Source organism: Callithrix jacchus, chromosome 8 (assembly GCF_049354715.1).
Source record: "Callithrix jacchus isolate 240 chromosome 8, calJac240_pri, whole genome shotgun sequence".
NCBI lineage: Eukaryota > Metazoa > Chordata > Mammalia > Primates > Cebidae > Callithrix > Callithrix jacchus.
In genome coordinates this window covers 131,312,403-131,330,148 of record NC_133509.1, presented here as the reverse complement: position 1 = coordinate 131,330,148, position 17,746 = coordinate 131,312,403, and the positions used below count along the sequence as shown (strand labels likewise).

The window sequence follows — 17,746 nt, the reverse complement described above, 5'->3', positions numbered from 1 at the left end:
AGGGGTGGGGTGCCTGGAAATCAGCATGTGGAATCCAAGGATGCTGTTAAACACCCTACAATACACAGGACAGGCACCTGCGAGAAACAAAACTGGCATAAATGTCAACAATGACTAGGTGAGAAACTCTGTATTTAATAGATCCAAAGGCTATCAAAACTTTTGGAAGCTTCACCACCACCATGACTCTTAAATCAGACTATAATCTTTTCAAATGTATGTATGCAGCTAGGAAATACATAGGAAATTTAGACAAAATATGGACACAATCAAAATGTTCTGTAATATCGTAAATTTCAGTAATTCTGATTTAAATCCATTCTGACAATTCACCTAGGGTCCATGCCCCAATGCTACTAACCCAACCAAATTTAACATTAGGACAGGTATACCAAAAATGAAAGTCAATCACAATATAGCTGGGAAATCACAATCCAACACATCGAAAAAACAAAATTTATGACAGTGTGACAGCAGTACATGAAAAAGAAAGCAAATTAATGAGGAAGAAGCCCCATTTTTCTTTAGGTATTCTTTGGTCTCTTAATAATTATCATATACCTAGTTTTTGAGCCTTGCTCTTTTGCCCAGGCTGGAGTGCAGTGGGATGACCAAGGCTCATTGCAGCCTCAACCTCCTGGGCTCAAGTAATCCTCCCACCTCAACCTCCCAAGTAGCTGGGACTACATGCATGAGCCACCACGCCCAGCTAACTTAAGTGTTTTATGTAGAGATGAAGTTTCACCATGTTGCCCAGGCTGATCTCAAACTCCTGGCCTCAAGCGATTTACCTGCCTGGGCCTCCCAAAGCGTTGGGATTACAGGCATCAACCACCGCACCTGGCCCTGTCTTCCATTTTAAATATTTGAACTAACTCGCAAAGAACTGGAAATACCTAAGGTCTTTGATGGAAATGTATACCTCTCCTCTTCAAAGAATGTTGGGGGAAGGAAGGTATAAAAGTACTTTTAATTACTAGAAATAAGACACAAATTACTTAACGTTATTTCTTCATTGAAGCCTTTTAAGACGTACATCGATCACTTTTAATGCTGGTATGATTATCAGAAAAAGAAGTCCCTTTTTAAAAACAGCAAAATGTTAACTGTTAATAATGCAGTCATCACATGGCATCACTGCAAACATTTATTTCCTATTGAACTGAGAACACCACAAAAATCTTGCTCAGACCTAGTTATCCTAGGGTCGCTTACCATTCCATGAAAGGGAAAAATCAGTCAACAGAAATTATACAGATTCCAAGATTTTAGACACGTATAGTTAATTAAATCTAACAAACGTTTTCATTCTAGAAGTAATAATGTAATAGACTACTTAATAACAAGGGTGGGTGAGTGGGGTTGAGACATGAGAAGGAATTCCTGGAACCATGAAAAATCCTTTTAAAATACATAAATTGCGATAGAAAATTAAGGTCTGTGTCCAAGTTAGAGTCTCACCTGTAAAGAAACACATCCATACACATATATAATTATCAAACTATAACCGGTGATTATTTGCAAAAAAAGAAATTATCCTTAAAAAAAAAGGACCTGAGCTACCACATTCGATGTCTAGAAACCACAAAAATCTTTATCCTGAATCTAACCAAAACTTTGAGTGTCAATTACATGTTGCGTTTTGAGGCTACTAAGATGAAGAAAACTCGGTCCCTGGTCTCAAAGGGGCATTCTTACACTTCAATCTTCAAAAATGGAAGAAATGCAGTCTCACTATTTAGGCCTCTACAATGCTGTATATTTGCAGAAAAAATATCTGTCATCCACTGGCAGTTAGCTGCCAAATTATATCTCATTATCAGAAAGAAAGGGGGAGGGGAGAAAAAACTTTTTTAAAACCCTCTAAGAAAAGAAAAAGCCCTAGTGGGATTAGAAAGCATAAAGAGACTAGCTTTAAGCCTACAACCACCACCACCACCAACAACAAAAGTATTACCAGAGAGAGAGAAAGAAGGAAGCAGAAAGAAACCCGGTTACCCCACCAAAACAAAACCGGGAAAGCAATTCCCGGCCCAAGTCGTTTCGGAGAAGGGCACCCTGCTAAGGGCCCTCTTCTCCGACCGCGAATGCTACGGGGGACTGGGGCGGACGCGGAGGCAGGGGGGCTCCACGCTCAAAGCTAGACTTTTAACTCGTGCTCCCACATTCAGACAAGGTCAGCGGAAGGGGGCTAACTGGGGCGCACCACACAGGCATCTGGAAATGGGAGGAAGAGAGTGAGCGAGCGGAGGCAGACCAGGAACAGAGAAGCGATACAGAATGGGCCCAAGGGTCGCGGAGAGCGAGCGCGAACCCCAAGTGCTGATCCCACATGGAGTTGGGTCTCGGTTCCCCGCCGCCGGGCAATGTTCTGTTTTGGTTTTCTTTGCGGACCGGGAGGAGAAGGTGGAATAGACAGGTTCGTTAGAGGTTCCTTCAGCTCTTCCGGAAGGGGAAGGCCTCCGGCCGGACGGCAGCGGACCCAGCCTGGAAGGGTCGGGGGACGCGGGAACCCTGCACATGGGGGAAGTGCGGCGGCAGCAGGCGAAGAAACACGAAGGTCCTCAGTTCTGCCTACCGCCCACCAGCGGGGAGGGTCAGGCTCGCGTGCCACCCTCTCCGCCTACCTCTTCCCTTCCCGGACGCCCCCCAAGGCCCAACCGGCGTGCGAAAGAAAACAGAATACAAATTACTTACAACGGCATCGTCTCCTGCGCCGGCACCGCCCAGTCACTTCCCCCCCGCAACCGCCGCGGCTGCCGCCCTGGGCATGATCCACTGAGGCGGGAGGGAGGGGGGGGCCTGCCTCAGCCCTGGGTCCAACCCCTCTCCCGCACCGCTCCCGCCGCTTTAAGCGCTTCTCCTCCTTCCCCTTCGTCCTAACATGGCGCCCGAGCGCTACCACAGCAACGTTCTAGAACTGCTGACGCCACCACGCACGCTGTGCGCACGCCTGCGCACGAGCCGCCGGCCGCCGCGAAGCCTCACGGGAAGCGTAGTTCATAAGGCCGCTGGCGACCCGGCAATTACCACCCGTGTCCTCTCACGCTGAGCAGTTGGTGTCAGATAGTGGGAGGGAACGGTCAGGGAGGCTCCGGGCAGTGGGTAGTACCTCGGGCGGGGATGCTTTCGTGGGTAATGCGGCGTAGATAGCTCGAGGAAGAACCCGGAGAGACTCTAAGCCCACGAGGCGCCGCTTCCGGCGCAGTGTGAGGTCCCGCGTTTCCCGCCGCCTGAGGTCGCTGCAGCTGCTCTTTCCCGGAACGGCGACCCTGGAGGCGCTGCCTGGGGGCTGAGGCGCCCACGCGTGCACCGTGTGTACCCCACAGCGCTGCGCTCAGGACGGCTCGCGTGAATCGCTGCCTTGAGTTGGAAACGGTTACTCAGCCGCTGGGTACTGGACTGTGAAGTACCAAGTACTTCTCCCTACAGCGGTGCTGGCCCCGTGTGATGCGGCGAGAGGTGCTTAGCCCAGAGCCTACGAAAACGTGTGCCCAGTACCCCCTTTCCCTCCCAGACTGCGTCCCACCCAGATGGCGCTTTCCGTCTGTTTTAACCACCAGTATATTCCCGATGCCTGACCCAGGCGCTGAAGTATTTGTGGAGCATTCGCCTACATGTGTGGGTTCGGACTGTGATGGCAGTCCGCGAATTCTGGAACGCGGGCTGACGTTACTTTAGAACAAACGATGCCCTGGAACTTCCTGATAATGCTGACCTGCCATCGGAACACGGATGGCAGTAATCGCTGGCGTTTTAGCGAAAGCTGTCTTGGTCATAATTTCCCCTTAACTGTGTTTCCAGCCCTTAGTCTATCTCAGGTGGGACCTGGAAGTCTGCCTTCTCCCGACCCCTCGGCAAAAGTTGGAGGAAGTGCTTGAGGCAAAACCTCTGCTCTCATATTCCCTTCATCTTCGAATTAGAACGAGTAGTAAGTTCTACAGTGTCACAGAGAGAGTTCCTGGAGAGGAGGAGGAGGAGGGAAAGAATCAAATACGGGACGCTGTCAACCAAAGTTCTAAACTCTAAATATATTAATATGCTCTTGTGCGTCCTCAGGAGGTTTCACAAAGGCTTTCCCTTTTTTTTTCTCAGAATGTCTAGTAGGACTACAATGGGAAAAGCTCAGGACCTAACCTGCTCTGTCCAGAGGGTAGCCCCTTGCCACTTAGGGCCACTGAGCACTTGAAATGAGGCTACTTCGTTTAAGTGCAGAATACGCACGGGTGTTAGAGTTTGAGGACTGTGAAACACCTCCCTGATCCCACTGAAATATGTTAGATATACTGCAGTAAGGAAACTGTACGCCAGGCACAGTGTCTCACACCTGTGATCCAGTACTTTAGGAGGCTAAGGTGGGAGGATCGCTTGAGCATGAGAGACCAGCCTGGGCAATATAGGAAAACCCCTGTCTCTACAAAAAGTAAGTAAATAAATAAATAAATTGGCTGGGCATCGCAGTACATGCTTGTGGTCCCATTTACTCCAGAGGCCGAGGTGGGAGGATTGATTGCTAGAGTGGGAAGTGGAGGCTGCCTTGGGTTGTCATTTTACCACTGCACTCCAGCCTGCGTGACACAATGAGACCGTCTCAAAAAAAAAAAAAAAAAACTAAAAATTAATTTTATCTGTTTTTTTAAATGTGACCACTAGAAAATGTTAAGTTATATATGTGGTCTTCATTTCCATAAATTGTGCTGATCTGGGCACAGATATGTGGTCTTCATTTCCATAAATTGTGCTGATCTGGGCACAGATTTGTATTTAATTCTCATTTCTTCCACTTAGTCTCTTTTCCTCTTGTCATCAAGGTGGCTTTGACTGGGGACCCAGAAGCATAGATGTCCTTAAAAGACTGAAAATCTGAGATCCAGATAATTCAATAATATATTAAGGCTGTGGACTTAAAAGTTGCTTATAAAGATATGCCCTGAGGCTGGGCACAGTGGCTCACTCACACCTCTAATCCCGGCACTTTGGGAGGCCAAGGCGGGCAGATCCCGAGGTCAAGAGATAGAGACCATCGTGGCCAATATGGTGAAACCCCTTCTCTGCTAAAAATACAAAAATTATCTGGGCATGTTGGTGTGCACCTGCCTCGGCCTGCCAAATAGTCTCAGCTACTTGGGAGGCCAAGGCAGGAGAATTGCTTGAACCCAGGAGGCAGAGGTTGCAGTGAGCCGAGATTGTGTCACTGCACTCCAGTCTGGCGACAGAGCAAGAGTCCGTCTCACCAAAAAAAAAAAAAAAAAAAGAAATGCCCTGAGGCCTAGCACAGTGGCTCACTCACACCCAGCACTTTGGGAGGCAGACAATTCCTTGGAGTTTGGGAGTTCTAGACCACCCTAGGCAACATGGCAGAATCTTATCTCTGCTAAAAAAATAAGTAAAGTCAAAAAAATTAGCTGGGCTTGGCACACGTCTGTCCACCTGAAGTGAGGAAGTCGAGACTGCAGTGAGCCCTGATCCTGCCACTGCACACTAGCTTGGCAACAGAGCAAGACCTTGGCAGAGAGAGAGAGAGAGAGAGAGAGAGAGGAGAGAAAAGGTATTTTTAGTAGAGATGATGAACCCAGGAAGTCAAAAAGAAAAAGATACGCACTAATGATGAACTTAATGAATTAAAGAATGGGGACTTTTTCAGCTTATGCTGAGATGCTCTGCCAGGCATCTCAGAAGGCAGTGAAGAAAAGGATGGTAAACATCCATGCTTTTGGTCTATAATTGATTCAAACTATTTTTGTTTCAGCCTTTCATAGAATGAGGCAGCTAGATAGCACAGCTGATGACTATTTTGTACCTAGAATGTGCTAGATACCACTCTACTTGCCTAAGACATTTAAAAGGAACAGTATTGAGGATGGAGTCAAGATAGACTTCATGTTAGAGGTCACTTCAGACACATCCTGATATGTTAGGGTTTGGTAAGTGGACAGGGGTAGAGGGGCATCTCAGGTAAAGAGAACAAGTTTTAAAAATAAAATAAGGCCAGGCACGGTGGTTCACCCCTGTAATCCCAGCACTTTGGGAGGCTGAGGCAAGTAGATTGCCTGAGGTCAGGAGTTCGAGACTAGCCTGGCCAACATGGTGAAACCCTATCTCTAGTAAAAACAAAAATTAGTTGGGCATGGTGGTGGGTGCCTGTAATCCCAGCTACTCAGGGAGGCTGAGGCAGGAGAATCACTTGAACCTGGGAGGTGGATGTTGCAGTGGACCGATATCATGCCATTGCACTCCAGCCTAGACAACAAGACCAAAACTCTGCTTCAATAAATAAATAAATATTAAAAAGTGCAAATAATTTATTTGGAGAAAGGGAGATTTTTGAAAACTAAACCACAAAATACTTAGTGAGGAGTGGTGGAAATAAAGCTGGAAAGCAAGTGAGAGGCAGAAGATAAGGGGCATGGTGGTGCACACCTGTAGTCTTAGCTATTCGGAAGGCTGAAGTGGGAGAATCACCTGAGCACAGGAAGTCAAGGCTATAGTGAGCCAAGATCATGCCACTGCACTACAGCCTGGGTGACAGAATGAGACCACGTCTCAAAAAAAAAGGGAGATATGAGGGCATATAATGACTATAAACAGACAAGGGAATTATAGACGGTGATAAGAACCATTAACAAACCAGGCGATAGAGTTATGGTGGAGGTCAACTTCAGATAGACAAGGCTTTTCAGAGGAACTGACCTTTAAGCTGAGACCTGAAGTTAATTCTAAAGAATTTTGAATTTTTCTTTTTGTGAATAGAGGAGCCATTTAAAGTTTTAAAACTGGAGTGAGGTTACATTTATATTTTTGGAAAGATGACTGAAAGTGTAAGGAATGAATCTGAACTAGGAGAGGTCTTCAAGATGGAAGATGGGTGAGGTGGCTCTTGCAATCGTTCGGATGACAAATGAAGTTTGAAATAAGGAAGAGAAGAAGGGAACAATTTGAGAAAGATTGAGGAGACATAGTTAGTTATGGATGTGAGAGGTGATGGAGAGGAAGAAAACCAAAATGATTTCAGAGGTTCTGGATGGGGGCAGGTGACAGTGCTGGAGCCACTGGTAAATGAAGCAGGAAATAGAGGAGGATAATGGGGAGAGTGGATGAGATCAGGAGAGTAGTAGCTATGTGTTGATTTTGAAGTGCTGTGGGACATTCAGAAATGTCTGTAAGACAGTTGAAAATATGCCTCTGGAGCTAAGAAGAGAAATCTGCGCTGGAAACATAAACACTGAAAGCAAGAATCATGCTTGGAGCTAAGAAGAGAAATCTGGGCTGGAAACATGAACACTGAAAGCAAGAATCATGCTTGGAGCTAAGAAGAGAAATCTGGGCTGGAAACATGAACACTGAAAGCAAGAATCATGCTTGGAGCTAAGAAGAGAAATCTGGGCTGGAAACATGAACACTGAAAGCAAGAATCATGCTTGGAGCTAAGAAGAGAAATCTGGGCTGGAAACATGAACTCTGAAAGCAAGAATCATGCTTGGAGCTAAGAAGAGAAATCTGGGCTGGAAACATGAACACTGAAAGCAAGAATCATGCTTGGAGCTAAGAAGAGAAATCTGGGCTGGAAACATGAACACTGAAGCAAGAATCATGCTTGGAGCTAAGAAGAGAAATCTGGGCTGGAAACATGAACACTGAAAGCAAGAATCATGCTTGGGGCTAAGAAGAGAAATCTGGGCTGGAAACATGAACACTGAAGCAAGAATCATGCTTGGAGCTAAGAAGAGAAATCTGGGCTGGAAACATGAACACTGAAAGCAAGAATCATGCTTGGAGCTAAGAAGAGAAATCTGGGCTGGAAACATGAACACTGAAAGCAAGAATCATGCTTGGAGCTAAGAAGAGAAATCTGGGCTGGAAACATGAACACTGAAGCAAGAATCATGCTTGGAGCTAAGAAGAGAAATCTGGGCTGGAAACATGAACACTGAAAGCAAGAATCATGCTTGGAGCTAAGAAGAGAAATCTGGGCTGGAAACATGAACACTGAAAGCAAGAATCATGCTTGGAGCTAAGAAGAGAAATCTGGGCTGGAAACATGAACACTGAAGCAAGAATCATGCTTGGAGCTAAGAAGAGAAATCTGGGCTGGAAACATGAACACTGAAAGCAAGAATCATGCTTGGAGCTAAGTAGAGAAATCTGGGCTGGAAACATGAACACTGAAAGCAAGAATCATGCTTGGAGCTAAGAAGAGAAATCTGGGCTGGAAACATGAACACTGAAGCAAGAATCATGCTTGGAGCTAAGAAGAGAAATCTGGGCTGGAAACATGAACACTGAAAGCAAGAATCATGCTTGGGGCTAAGAATAGAAATCTGGGCTGGAAACATGAACACTGAAGCAAGAATCATGCTTGGAGCTAAGAAGAGAAATCTGGGCTGGAAACATGAACACTGAAAGCAAGAATCATGCTTGGGGCTAAGAAGAGAAATCTGGGCTGGAAACATGAACACTGAAAGCAAGAATCATGCTTGGAGCTAAGAAGAGAAATCTGGGCTGGAAACATGAACACTGAAGCAAGAATCATGCTTGGAGCTAAGAAGAGAAATCTGGGCTGGAAACATGAACACTGAAAGCAAGAATCATGCTTGGGGCTAAGAAGAGAAATCTGGGCTGGAAACATGAACACTGAAGCAAGAATCATGCTTGGAGCTAAGAAGAGAAATCTGGGCTGGAAACATGAACACTGAAAGCAAGAATCATGCTTGGAGCTAAGAAGAGAAATCTGGGCTGGAAACATAAACACTGAAGCAAGAATCATGCTTGGAGCTAAGAAGAGAAATCTGGGCTGGAAACATGAACACTGAAGCAAGAATCATGCTTGGAATCATGTTTTCGCTCTGGAAGGACCTTATATATACACCCTACTCCAACTCAAATTTTATGAATGAGTAATAAGCTAGATGCTCACAGATCATATTTAGGACCCAGTTAAGAATAAAACTCTCACCAAGGAAAGTGAAGAGTGAGATAAGACCCATTAATAGTATATTGGTACCAGTCTACTGTTACCCTTGCCTTGCTTGTCCTGAGTCCTGCCCACACCTCCCTCCAGCTACTGCTGGTCTCCGCAGCTATTGCCCCATCACCCAGTGCCTGTTTTCTCCTGGCTGCGGAGAAGGGGGAAGACGTGTTCTACTGGAATTTTAAGTATAGTACTCTCTTTATCCCCAGGGAATACCTTCAGAGAGTTCCAGCAGATGCCCGAAACTGAGGGTAGTGCCGAACCCTATATTTACTACGTTTTTTCCTACACATATATAGCTACGATAAAGTTTAGTTTGTAGATTAGGCACAGGGAGAGGTTAACAGCAACAATAATAAAATAGAACAATTAGAATAATGTGCCAGCATGACTACTCTTGCCCTTTGGGGCCATTATTATTATTATTATTATTATTTTCTCCGCCTACGCCTCTCTGGGGCCATTATTAAGTAAAATAAGAGGGACCTGAACACAAGCACTGTAATATTGGACAGTTGATCCGATTGTGAAGAGGGCTGCTAAGTATATACTGTGTGGAAACACGGGATGGGATGATTCATGTCCACCTGAACAAGAAAGCACAAGATTTTATGACACTCCAAGTAGTGGTATGGAATTTTAAACTTAGGAGTTGTTTATTTCTAACATTTTTCATTTACTATTTTCAGCTCACGGTTGACCACAGGTAACCAAAACAGTAAAGAGAAACTCCAGATAAGGGGGGACTACTGTATCATCCTGATTAAATTTTCCATACAACAACGTCATAAATAATGGAAGAATTTCAAAACTGGTTCCCAGAAGTCCACAGTGCAGTCAAACAACAAAAGGTGCATGAAAATGTTTTTGAGAACAGGAGCTCTTCCTATATTGGGAACTACATGAATTTGTGTTTTGGTGTCATTTAGGAGTAGTAATGGGAGATACTGTGTGACACAGAGATTTTTATCCATTAAGGAACTCTGTGATCCACTGGGCCAATACTTTTTCAAAAAAGATCTATTAATTACTAAAATAAAAATAATAATATAAGCATTTTTATCCAGTGAGTACTATACTCTTGAGCAGTCTTTTCATTAAATTCATATCCCCTTTTATTTTACTTATCTGATTATTTTTTGAGACAAGGTCTTACATTCTGTCACCCAGGCTGGAGTGCAGTGCTGCGATCATAGTTCATCGTAGCCTCCATCTCCCAGGCTCAAGTGATCCTCCTGCCTCAGCTCCCAAGTAGCTGGGACTACAGGTGCATGCCACCACACCCAGCTAATTTTTTTTATTTTTAGTGGAGACAAGGTGCCAGCTACGTCACTCAGGCTGGTCTGGAACTCTTGGCCTCAGGTGATTCTCCTGCCTTGGCCTCCCAAAGTGCTAGAATTACAGGAAGGAGCCACCACATCCAGCCACTTTATAATTTTGACTTTCACATTTAATTCTATGCTCCGTTTCAGAATCATTTTGTGTACGGATGAGATAGAGTCAAGGCTTGGCTTCGTTTTTAACATGCAGATCGCCAGTGGACGACCATGGACCATTTATTAAAAGACCATTCTTCCCTATCGAATTGCCATGGCACCTTTGCTGTAAGTCAGGTGACTGTAAATGTGTGGGTCCATTTCCAGGTTCTTGATTCTGCTCCACTGATCTATGTGTCTGTTCTAATCACTGTAGCTTTGTAATAAGTCTTGATATCTGGACTGTTTAAGTACTATAGGTTTGTTCTTGAAGATTGTTTTGATTTTTCTAGGTCTTTTGCATTGCCATAGACATTTTAGAACCAGATTTCTGATTTTTTTTTTTTAAAGACAGGGTTTCACCTTGTTGGTCAGGCTGGTCTTGAACTCACAACCTCAGGTGATCCACCCGCCCTGGCCTCCAAAGTGCTTGGATTACAGGTGTCAGCCACCACACCTGGACTTTTTTTTTTTTTTGAGATGGAATTTCGCTCTTGTTGCCCAGGCTGGAGTGCAATGGCACAATCTTGGTTCACTGAAACCTCCATCTCTGAGGTTCCAGCAATTTTTGCCTTAGCCTCCCGAGTAGGTGGGATTACAGGCATGCACCACCACACTCAGCTAATTTGTATTTTTAGTAGAGACCGGTTTTCTCCATGTTGGTCAGGCTGGTCTTGAACTCCCAACCTCAGGTGATCCGCTCACCTCGGCCTACCAAAGTGCTGGGATTACAGGTGTGAGCCACCATGCCTGGCCCAGATTGCTGATTTTCATCCCCTAAAAAAAAAATTAAGTGGGAAGGAAGGAAGGACAGAAGGAGGAAGGGGAGGGAGGGAGGGAAGGGGAGAGAGAGAGAAAAGATGCTGGGATTCTGATTGGAGTTACATTGACTCTATAGATCATTTGGGAGAAGAATTGAAGTATTAACAATATTGGGCTTTATAGATTATTAATATGGGCTGTCCCTTCATTTCTCCATTTAGTTCATGTTTAATTGCTATCAGTAATGTTTTGTAATTTTCAGTAGAATTCTCACACATCTTCCTTAGGTTACCCCTATTTTATTGTAAATGATACCAGCTTGCTATGATTCGAATATTTGATCCCTCCAAAACTCATATTTAAATTTAATCTCCAATGTGGCAGTATGGAGAGGTGGGACCCTTAAGAGATTATTGGGCCCTGTCCTCATGCATAAATTAATCCATTCATAGATTAATAGAATAATGGGTTAATGGATTAATGGGCAGTAGTGTTGGAAGGATGAGAAGCACAGAGACTCCAGATATGTTTTGAAAGTTGAGCCAATATAATGCATTGAAAGTTGAGCCAACATAATGCATCCATATAATGGAAGGGGGGCGGGGTAAGAGAAAAGGAAAAGAGCTAGGCATGGTTGCTCATGCCTGTAATCCCAGCACTTTGGGAGGGCAAGACAGGTGGATCACCTGAGGTCAGGAGTTCGAGACCAGCGTGGCCAACACGACAAAACCCTGTCTCTACTAAAAATACAAAAATTAGCTGGGCGTAATGGCACTCACCTGTAATCCCAGCTACTTGGGAGGCTGAGGCAGGATAATGGCTTGAACCCGGGAGACAGAGGTTGCAGGGAGCTGAGATCACACCGCTGCACTCTAGTCCCTGGGTGACAGAGAGACTTCATCCTCAAAAAAAAGAGAGATAGAGAAAAGAAAAAGAATCGAGAATGACGCCAAGGTTTTGGGCCTGAGCAACTGGAAGGATGGAGTTGCCATGACTGAGGTGGGAAATGGGGGGGAGCAGCAGGTAGAGGGGAGGGAGGAGGGATCAGGAATCATAGTTGGGCCTTGTTAAAGTTTATCATGCCTAAGAGACATTCAGATGGAGGGATGAAAGTGTTTCAAGGAGGAAATTATAAAATGTGTCAGATGCTCAGAGACACCCAGTAAGATGAGGCCTGAGAATTACCAATTGGATTTGGAAATGTGGACCTCGCTAGTAACTTTGCTATATTGGGACCAGAGCTGGAGGAGGATGTGGAGGTGTGGGAAGGTTTTTGCATTTTAATTTCGTTTTGAAGCACGGAAGCTAGTACCTCATGTTTCAAGCTTGGCATGATGATCCAGAAGTGAGAGAAAAATTAAGCTATGAGAGAGCAGACAATTTTAAGAGTAGAATCTGATGATGTGAGGAGGGACAGGAGCGAGGGCACAAGTTGAGGGCTGACCTCAGATAGGAACACACACAGTTCTTCTCTGTAGCAGAAGGGAAGGCAGAGATAGGTTTGTAGTGGGAGGAATTAGAAGCTCTCTGTTAATTCTTTTATTCTTTTTTTTCTTTTGCTGGTTCCATGATCCATGAAGACAAAGAAGCTCTCTTTTGATGGCTTGCTTTTTTTCCCAGTAAACTAGGAAGCACGGTCGTGAAATGAAGGCATGAAAATGTAACTATTATAAAGACTAATGATTCCAAACTGTGGGAAATGTATTCTTTTTATTTAAATAAAGATTCTTATTAAATACATGACTCTTATTAAAATAGAAGGGTCGAAAACAGTATAGAGTGCAGCCATGAAAAATAGTGAAATCATGCCCTTTGCAGCAGCATGGATGCAGCTGGGGGCCATTATCCTATGCTAATTAACATTGGGTTCTCAGGGACATGGAGACGGCAACAATAGACCCTGGAGACTACTAGAGGTGGAAGGAAAGGAGGGGAGCAAGGGTTGAAAACCTATGGGGTACCGTGCTCAGCACCTGAGTGATGGCATCATTTGTGTCCCAAACTTTAGCATCACACAATATACCCATGAAACAAACCTGCACGTTACCCGCTGAATCTAAAATAAAAGTTGAAATTATAAAAAAAAAGTTTCCAAAAATAGTGCAGTGAAACAAAATTAAAAATAGATACATTAAACTTTCTCAAAATTAAAACCTTTTGTGTCTTAAAGGACACTCTCAACAGAATGAAAAGACCCATGGAATGGAAGGAAATCTTTGCAAATCATTGTTTGGTAAGGGTCTGGTATCCAAAACATATAAACAACTCTTAAAATTCAACAACAAAAAGACAAACAACCCCAAGAAAAAGTGAGCAAAGTGCCTGAATATACAGGCACACCTCATTGTATCGTCCTTTGCTTTATTGTACTTTGCAGGTACTGTTTTCTACAAATTGAAGGTTTTTGTAACCCTGTATCAAGCAAGTCTATCAGCACCAGTTTTCCAACAGTATTTGCTCGTTTCATATCTCTGTGTCATTTGATAATTCTTGCAGTATTTCTGACTTTATTATTATTTATCAGTGATTTTTGATGTCACAATTGTAAGTGCTCTGGGACGCCCCAAACCATGCCCATATAAGACAGCAAGCTTAATTGACAAATAAACGTGTGTCCTGACTGCTCCACCGACCAGCCAATTTACCATCTCTGTCCCTCTTTTTGGACCTACCTTTTCCCTGAGACACAATATTGAAATTAGATGAATTGGCTGCACGTGGTGGCTCACACCTGTAATCCCAGCACTTTGAGAGGCCAAGGCAGGCAGATCACAATGTTAGAAGTTTAAGAACAGCCTGACCAATATGGTGAAACCCTGTCTCTACTAAAAATACAAAAATTAGCCAGGTGTGGTGGCACGCACCTGTAGTCCCAACTACTCAGAAGGCTGAGGAAGAACTGCTTGAACCCGGGAGGCAGAGGTTGCAGTGAGTCAAGGTTGCACCATTGCAATCCAGCCTGGGCAACAAGAGCAAAACTCTTGCCTCAAACAAACAAACAAGTAATAACCCTATAATGGCCTCTAAGTATTCAAATGAAGTCACAAGTCTTTCACTTTAAATGAAAAGGTAGAAATAGTTAAGCTTAGTGAGGAAGACATTGAAAGCCAAGGTAGATCAAAATCTAGGCCTCTTGTGCCAATTAGCCAAGTTGTGAATGCAAAGAAAAAGTTCTTGAAGGAAGTTAAAAGTGCTACTCCAGTGAACACACAAATGATAAGAACGTGAAACAGCTTTTTTGCTGATATGGAGAAAGTTTGAACGGTGTCTGCAGAAGATCATACCAGCCACAACATTCTCTTAAGCCAAAGCCTAATCCAGAGCCAGGGCCTAACTCTCTTTAATTCTATGAAGGCGGAGAGTGGTGAGGAAGCTGTAGAAGAAAAGTTGAAGCGGGAGGCCGAGGTGGCTGGATCACGAGGTCAACAGATCGAGACCATCCTGGTCAACAAGGTGAAACCCCGTCTCTACAAAAAATACAAAACTTAGCTGGGCGTGGTGGTGCACGCCTATAGTCCCAGCTATTCGGGAGGCTGAGGCAGGAGAATTGCTTGAACCCAGGAGGCGGAGGTTGCAGTGAGCCGAGATCTTACCGTTGCACTCCAGTCTGGGTAACAACAGCAAAACTCCGTCTCAGAAAAAAAAAAAAAAGAAGAAGAACAGTTGAAGCTAGCAGAGGTTGGTTCATGAGGTTTAAGAAAAGAAGCCATCTCCATAACCTAAATTAGTGCAAGGTGAAAACAGCAAGTGCTGATGTAGACGCAACAGCAAGTTACCCAGAAGATCTAGCTAAAATCACATAAGAAAGTGGCTACACTGAACAACAGATTTTCAACAAAGTGAAAACAGCCTTATATTGGAAGAAGATGCTGTGTAGGACCCCCCCTACCTAAAGAGAAGTCCATGCTCAGCTTCAAACCTTCAAAAGACAGACTGACTTTCTTATTAGAAATAAATGCAGCTGGTGACTTTAAGTTGAAGCCAGTGTCTATTTACCATTCTGAAAATCCTAGGGTCCTTAAGAATATACCCAAATCTACTCTGTCTGTGCTCTACTCAGGGAACAATGATGTATGGATGATAGCACATTTATTTACAGCATGGCTTACTGAATTTTTTTTTTTTTAAGAGACAGAGTCTCAGTATGTTGCCCTGGCTGGAGTGCAGTAGCTGTTCACAGGTGTGATCATTGAACATCATAGCCTCAAACTTCTGGGCTCAAGAACTCCCCCTGCCTCAGCCACCCGAGTAGCTGAAACTACAGGCATTGACCACTGTGCAATGGCTTGGTTTACTGAATAGTTTAAGCCCACTGTTAAGAACTACTGCTCAGAAACTGAATGATTCCTTTCAAAGTATTACTGCTCACTGACAATGCATGTAGTCACCCAAGAGCTCTGATGGAGGTGTACAAAGAAATTAATGTTTTTGTGTCTATTAACACAACATCTGTTCTGCAGCCCATGGACCAAGGAGTAATTTACCAGTGATTTTAAAAATGATTTATCAGTGATTTTTGATGTCACTATTGTAATTGTTCTGGGATGCCATAATTTGTGCCCAATTGTTCTGGGCACAAAGCATGCCCATATAAGACAGCAAGCTTAATTGATAAATGTGTCTTCTGACTGCTCCACCGACTGCAAGAGCTTGGAGGAGCGGAGTTTTCTCCTAACTCCTCTGGGAAAAGAGACATCTCTGACATCTCCTTCCGCAGCTTGCTAAATAGCAGGTGCTTTCCCAGCGCTGGCACTACCGAAAAGCCTAGGTGCCCTCCAGCAGCCCTTACATGGGCGTGACAGAGGGCTTAAAGCATCTTGCCTTAGGGTCATTCCTTTCACAGTGTCACCCCAGGTTCACACTTCATGACGTGAGAGGCATTAGTAAAAGAACTTACTCAATATGAATAAGTAAGATCACATATGCATAATTACTATGGCTATATCTCTAATTATTTCCTTTTTTTTTCTTTTAATCCAAAAAGGTTCCACTTTCTAAGGGTTATCTCTAATTATTTTCTTCTTCGTTATTTATATGGGAATAGGCTGAGGCTTCTGACTCCCGCCTTGGCACTTACAGGGTCTCCCCTACACAGTTTCTTGAGATGGAATCTACTCCTGAGGAAGACACTGTGAACACTGTTGAAATGTACAACAAAGGATTTTGAATACTTGATAAATTTAGTTGATAAAGCAGTATCAGGATTTGAGAGGATTGACTCAAATTTTGAAAAAGTTCTAATGTGGGTAAAATACCATCAAACAACATGACATGCTGTTGGAATTTTCAAGGAATTTTTCTTGAAAGGAAGAGTCCGTCAATGTGGCAAACTTCATTGTGTCTTTTTTTTTTTTTTTTTTGAGATGGAGTCTCACTCTGTCACCCAGGCTGGAGTGCAATGGCGCGATCTTGGCTCACTGCAACCTCTTCCTCCTGGGTTCAAGCAATTTACCTGCCTCAGCCTCCCAAGTAGCTGGGATTACAGGCACATGACACCATGCCCCACTAATGTTCGTACTTTTAGTAGAGATGGGGTTTCACCACATTGGCCAGGCTGGTCTCGAACTCCTGCCCTCAGGTGATCCACCTGCCTCAGCCTCCCAGATGCTGGGATTACAAGTGTGAGCCTACTGCACCCAGCCCATTGCTGTCTTATTTTAAGAAATTGCCACAGCCAGCCCCAACCTTCAGCAGCCACCATCCTGATGAGTCATCAGCCATCAACATTAAGGCAAGAACCTCTACCAGCAAAAAGATTATGATTCACTGAAGGTTCTGGTTATTGTTAGCATTTTTTAGCAATAAAGTATTTTTAAATTAAGGTAAGTACCTTGTTTTTTAGACATAATGCTATTGTACGGTTAACAGATTATAGTATAGTGTAAAAATAACTTTTATATGCACTAGGAAACAAAAAATTTGGGTGACTTGCTTTATTACAATATTAGCTTTATAGTGGTGGTCTGGAGCCAAACCCTTGATATCTAAGAGGTGTGCCTGTATATTCCTCCAGAGAAAACACTGAAATGGACAGCAAGCACATTAAAGGATGCTTAGTCACAATATGATGCCACGTCACACCCACTATGATCATCATTAAAAAACACACACACACACACACAAAATAACAAGTGTTGGTAAGGATGTAGAAAATTGGAGTCCCTCATACACTACTGATGGGAATGTAAGTGGTGCAGCCACTGTGGAAAACAGTGTGGCAGTTTCTTAATAAGTTGAGCATAGAATGACCAGATGACAGCAGTTCCACTCCTAGGTATCTAGCCAACAGAACTGACAATCTGTATTCAAATAAGAGCTTGCACACAAATGTTCATGGTAGTTCTAGTCACAGTAGTCAAAAGGTAGAAACAACCCAAATGTCCATCAACAAATGAAAGATTAAACAAAATGTGGTATATCCATACAATGGAGTAGTATTCAGCTATGAAAAGGAATAAAGTACTAAAACGTCGTATGACATGGATGAACCTTGAAAACATTTTGCTTAGTGAAAGAGGCCAGACATGAAAGGCCATCCATT

The 17,746-nt window shown here is 43.8% G+C and overlaps 1 protein-coding gene across 15 annotated transcripts in view; it reads right to left on the bottom strand.

Moving 5' to 3' along the window:
* Window positions 1–2,908, bottom strand: part of PAPOLA (poly(A) polymerase alpha) — a 63,221-nt gene extending 60,313 nt beyond the window's left edge. For all 15 annotated transcript variants that reach the window (XM_078335718.1, XM_054240326.2, XM_054240329.2 and 12 more), the window contains exon 1: window positions 2,698–2,908. Coding sequence is in view for 6 of the 15 variants with exons in the window: in XM_002754265.6 (XP_002754311.4) it covers window positions 2,698–2,705 (8 nt within the window). In the remaining 9 variants the exon portion in view is untranslated. The remainder of the gene's footprint in view (window positions 1–2,697) is intronic.
* Window positions 2,909–17,746: the final 14,838 nt, after the last annotated feature.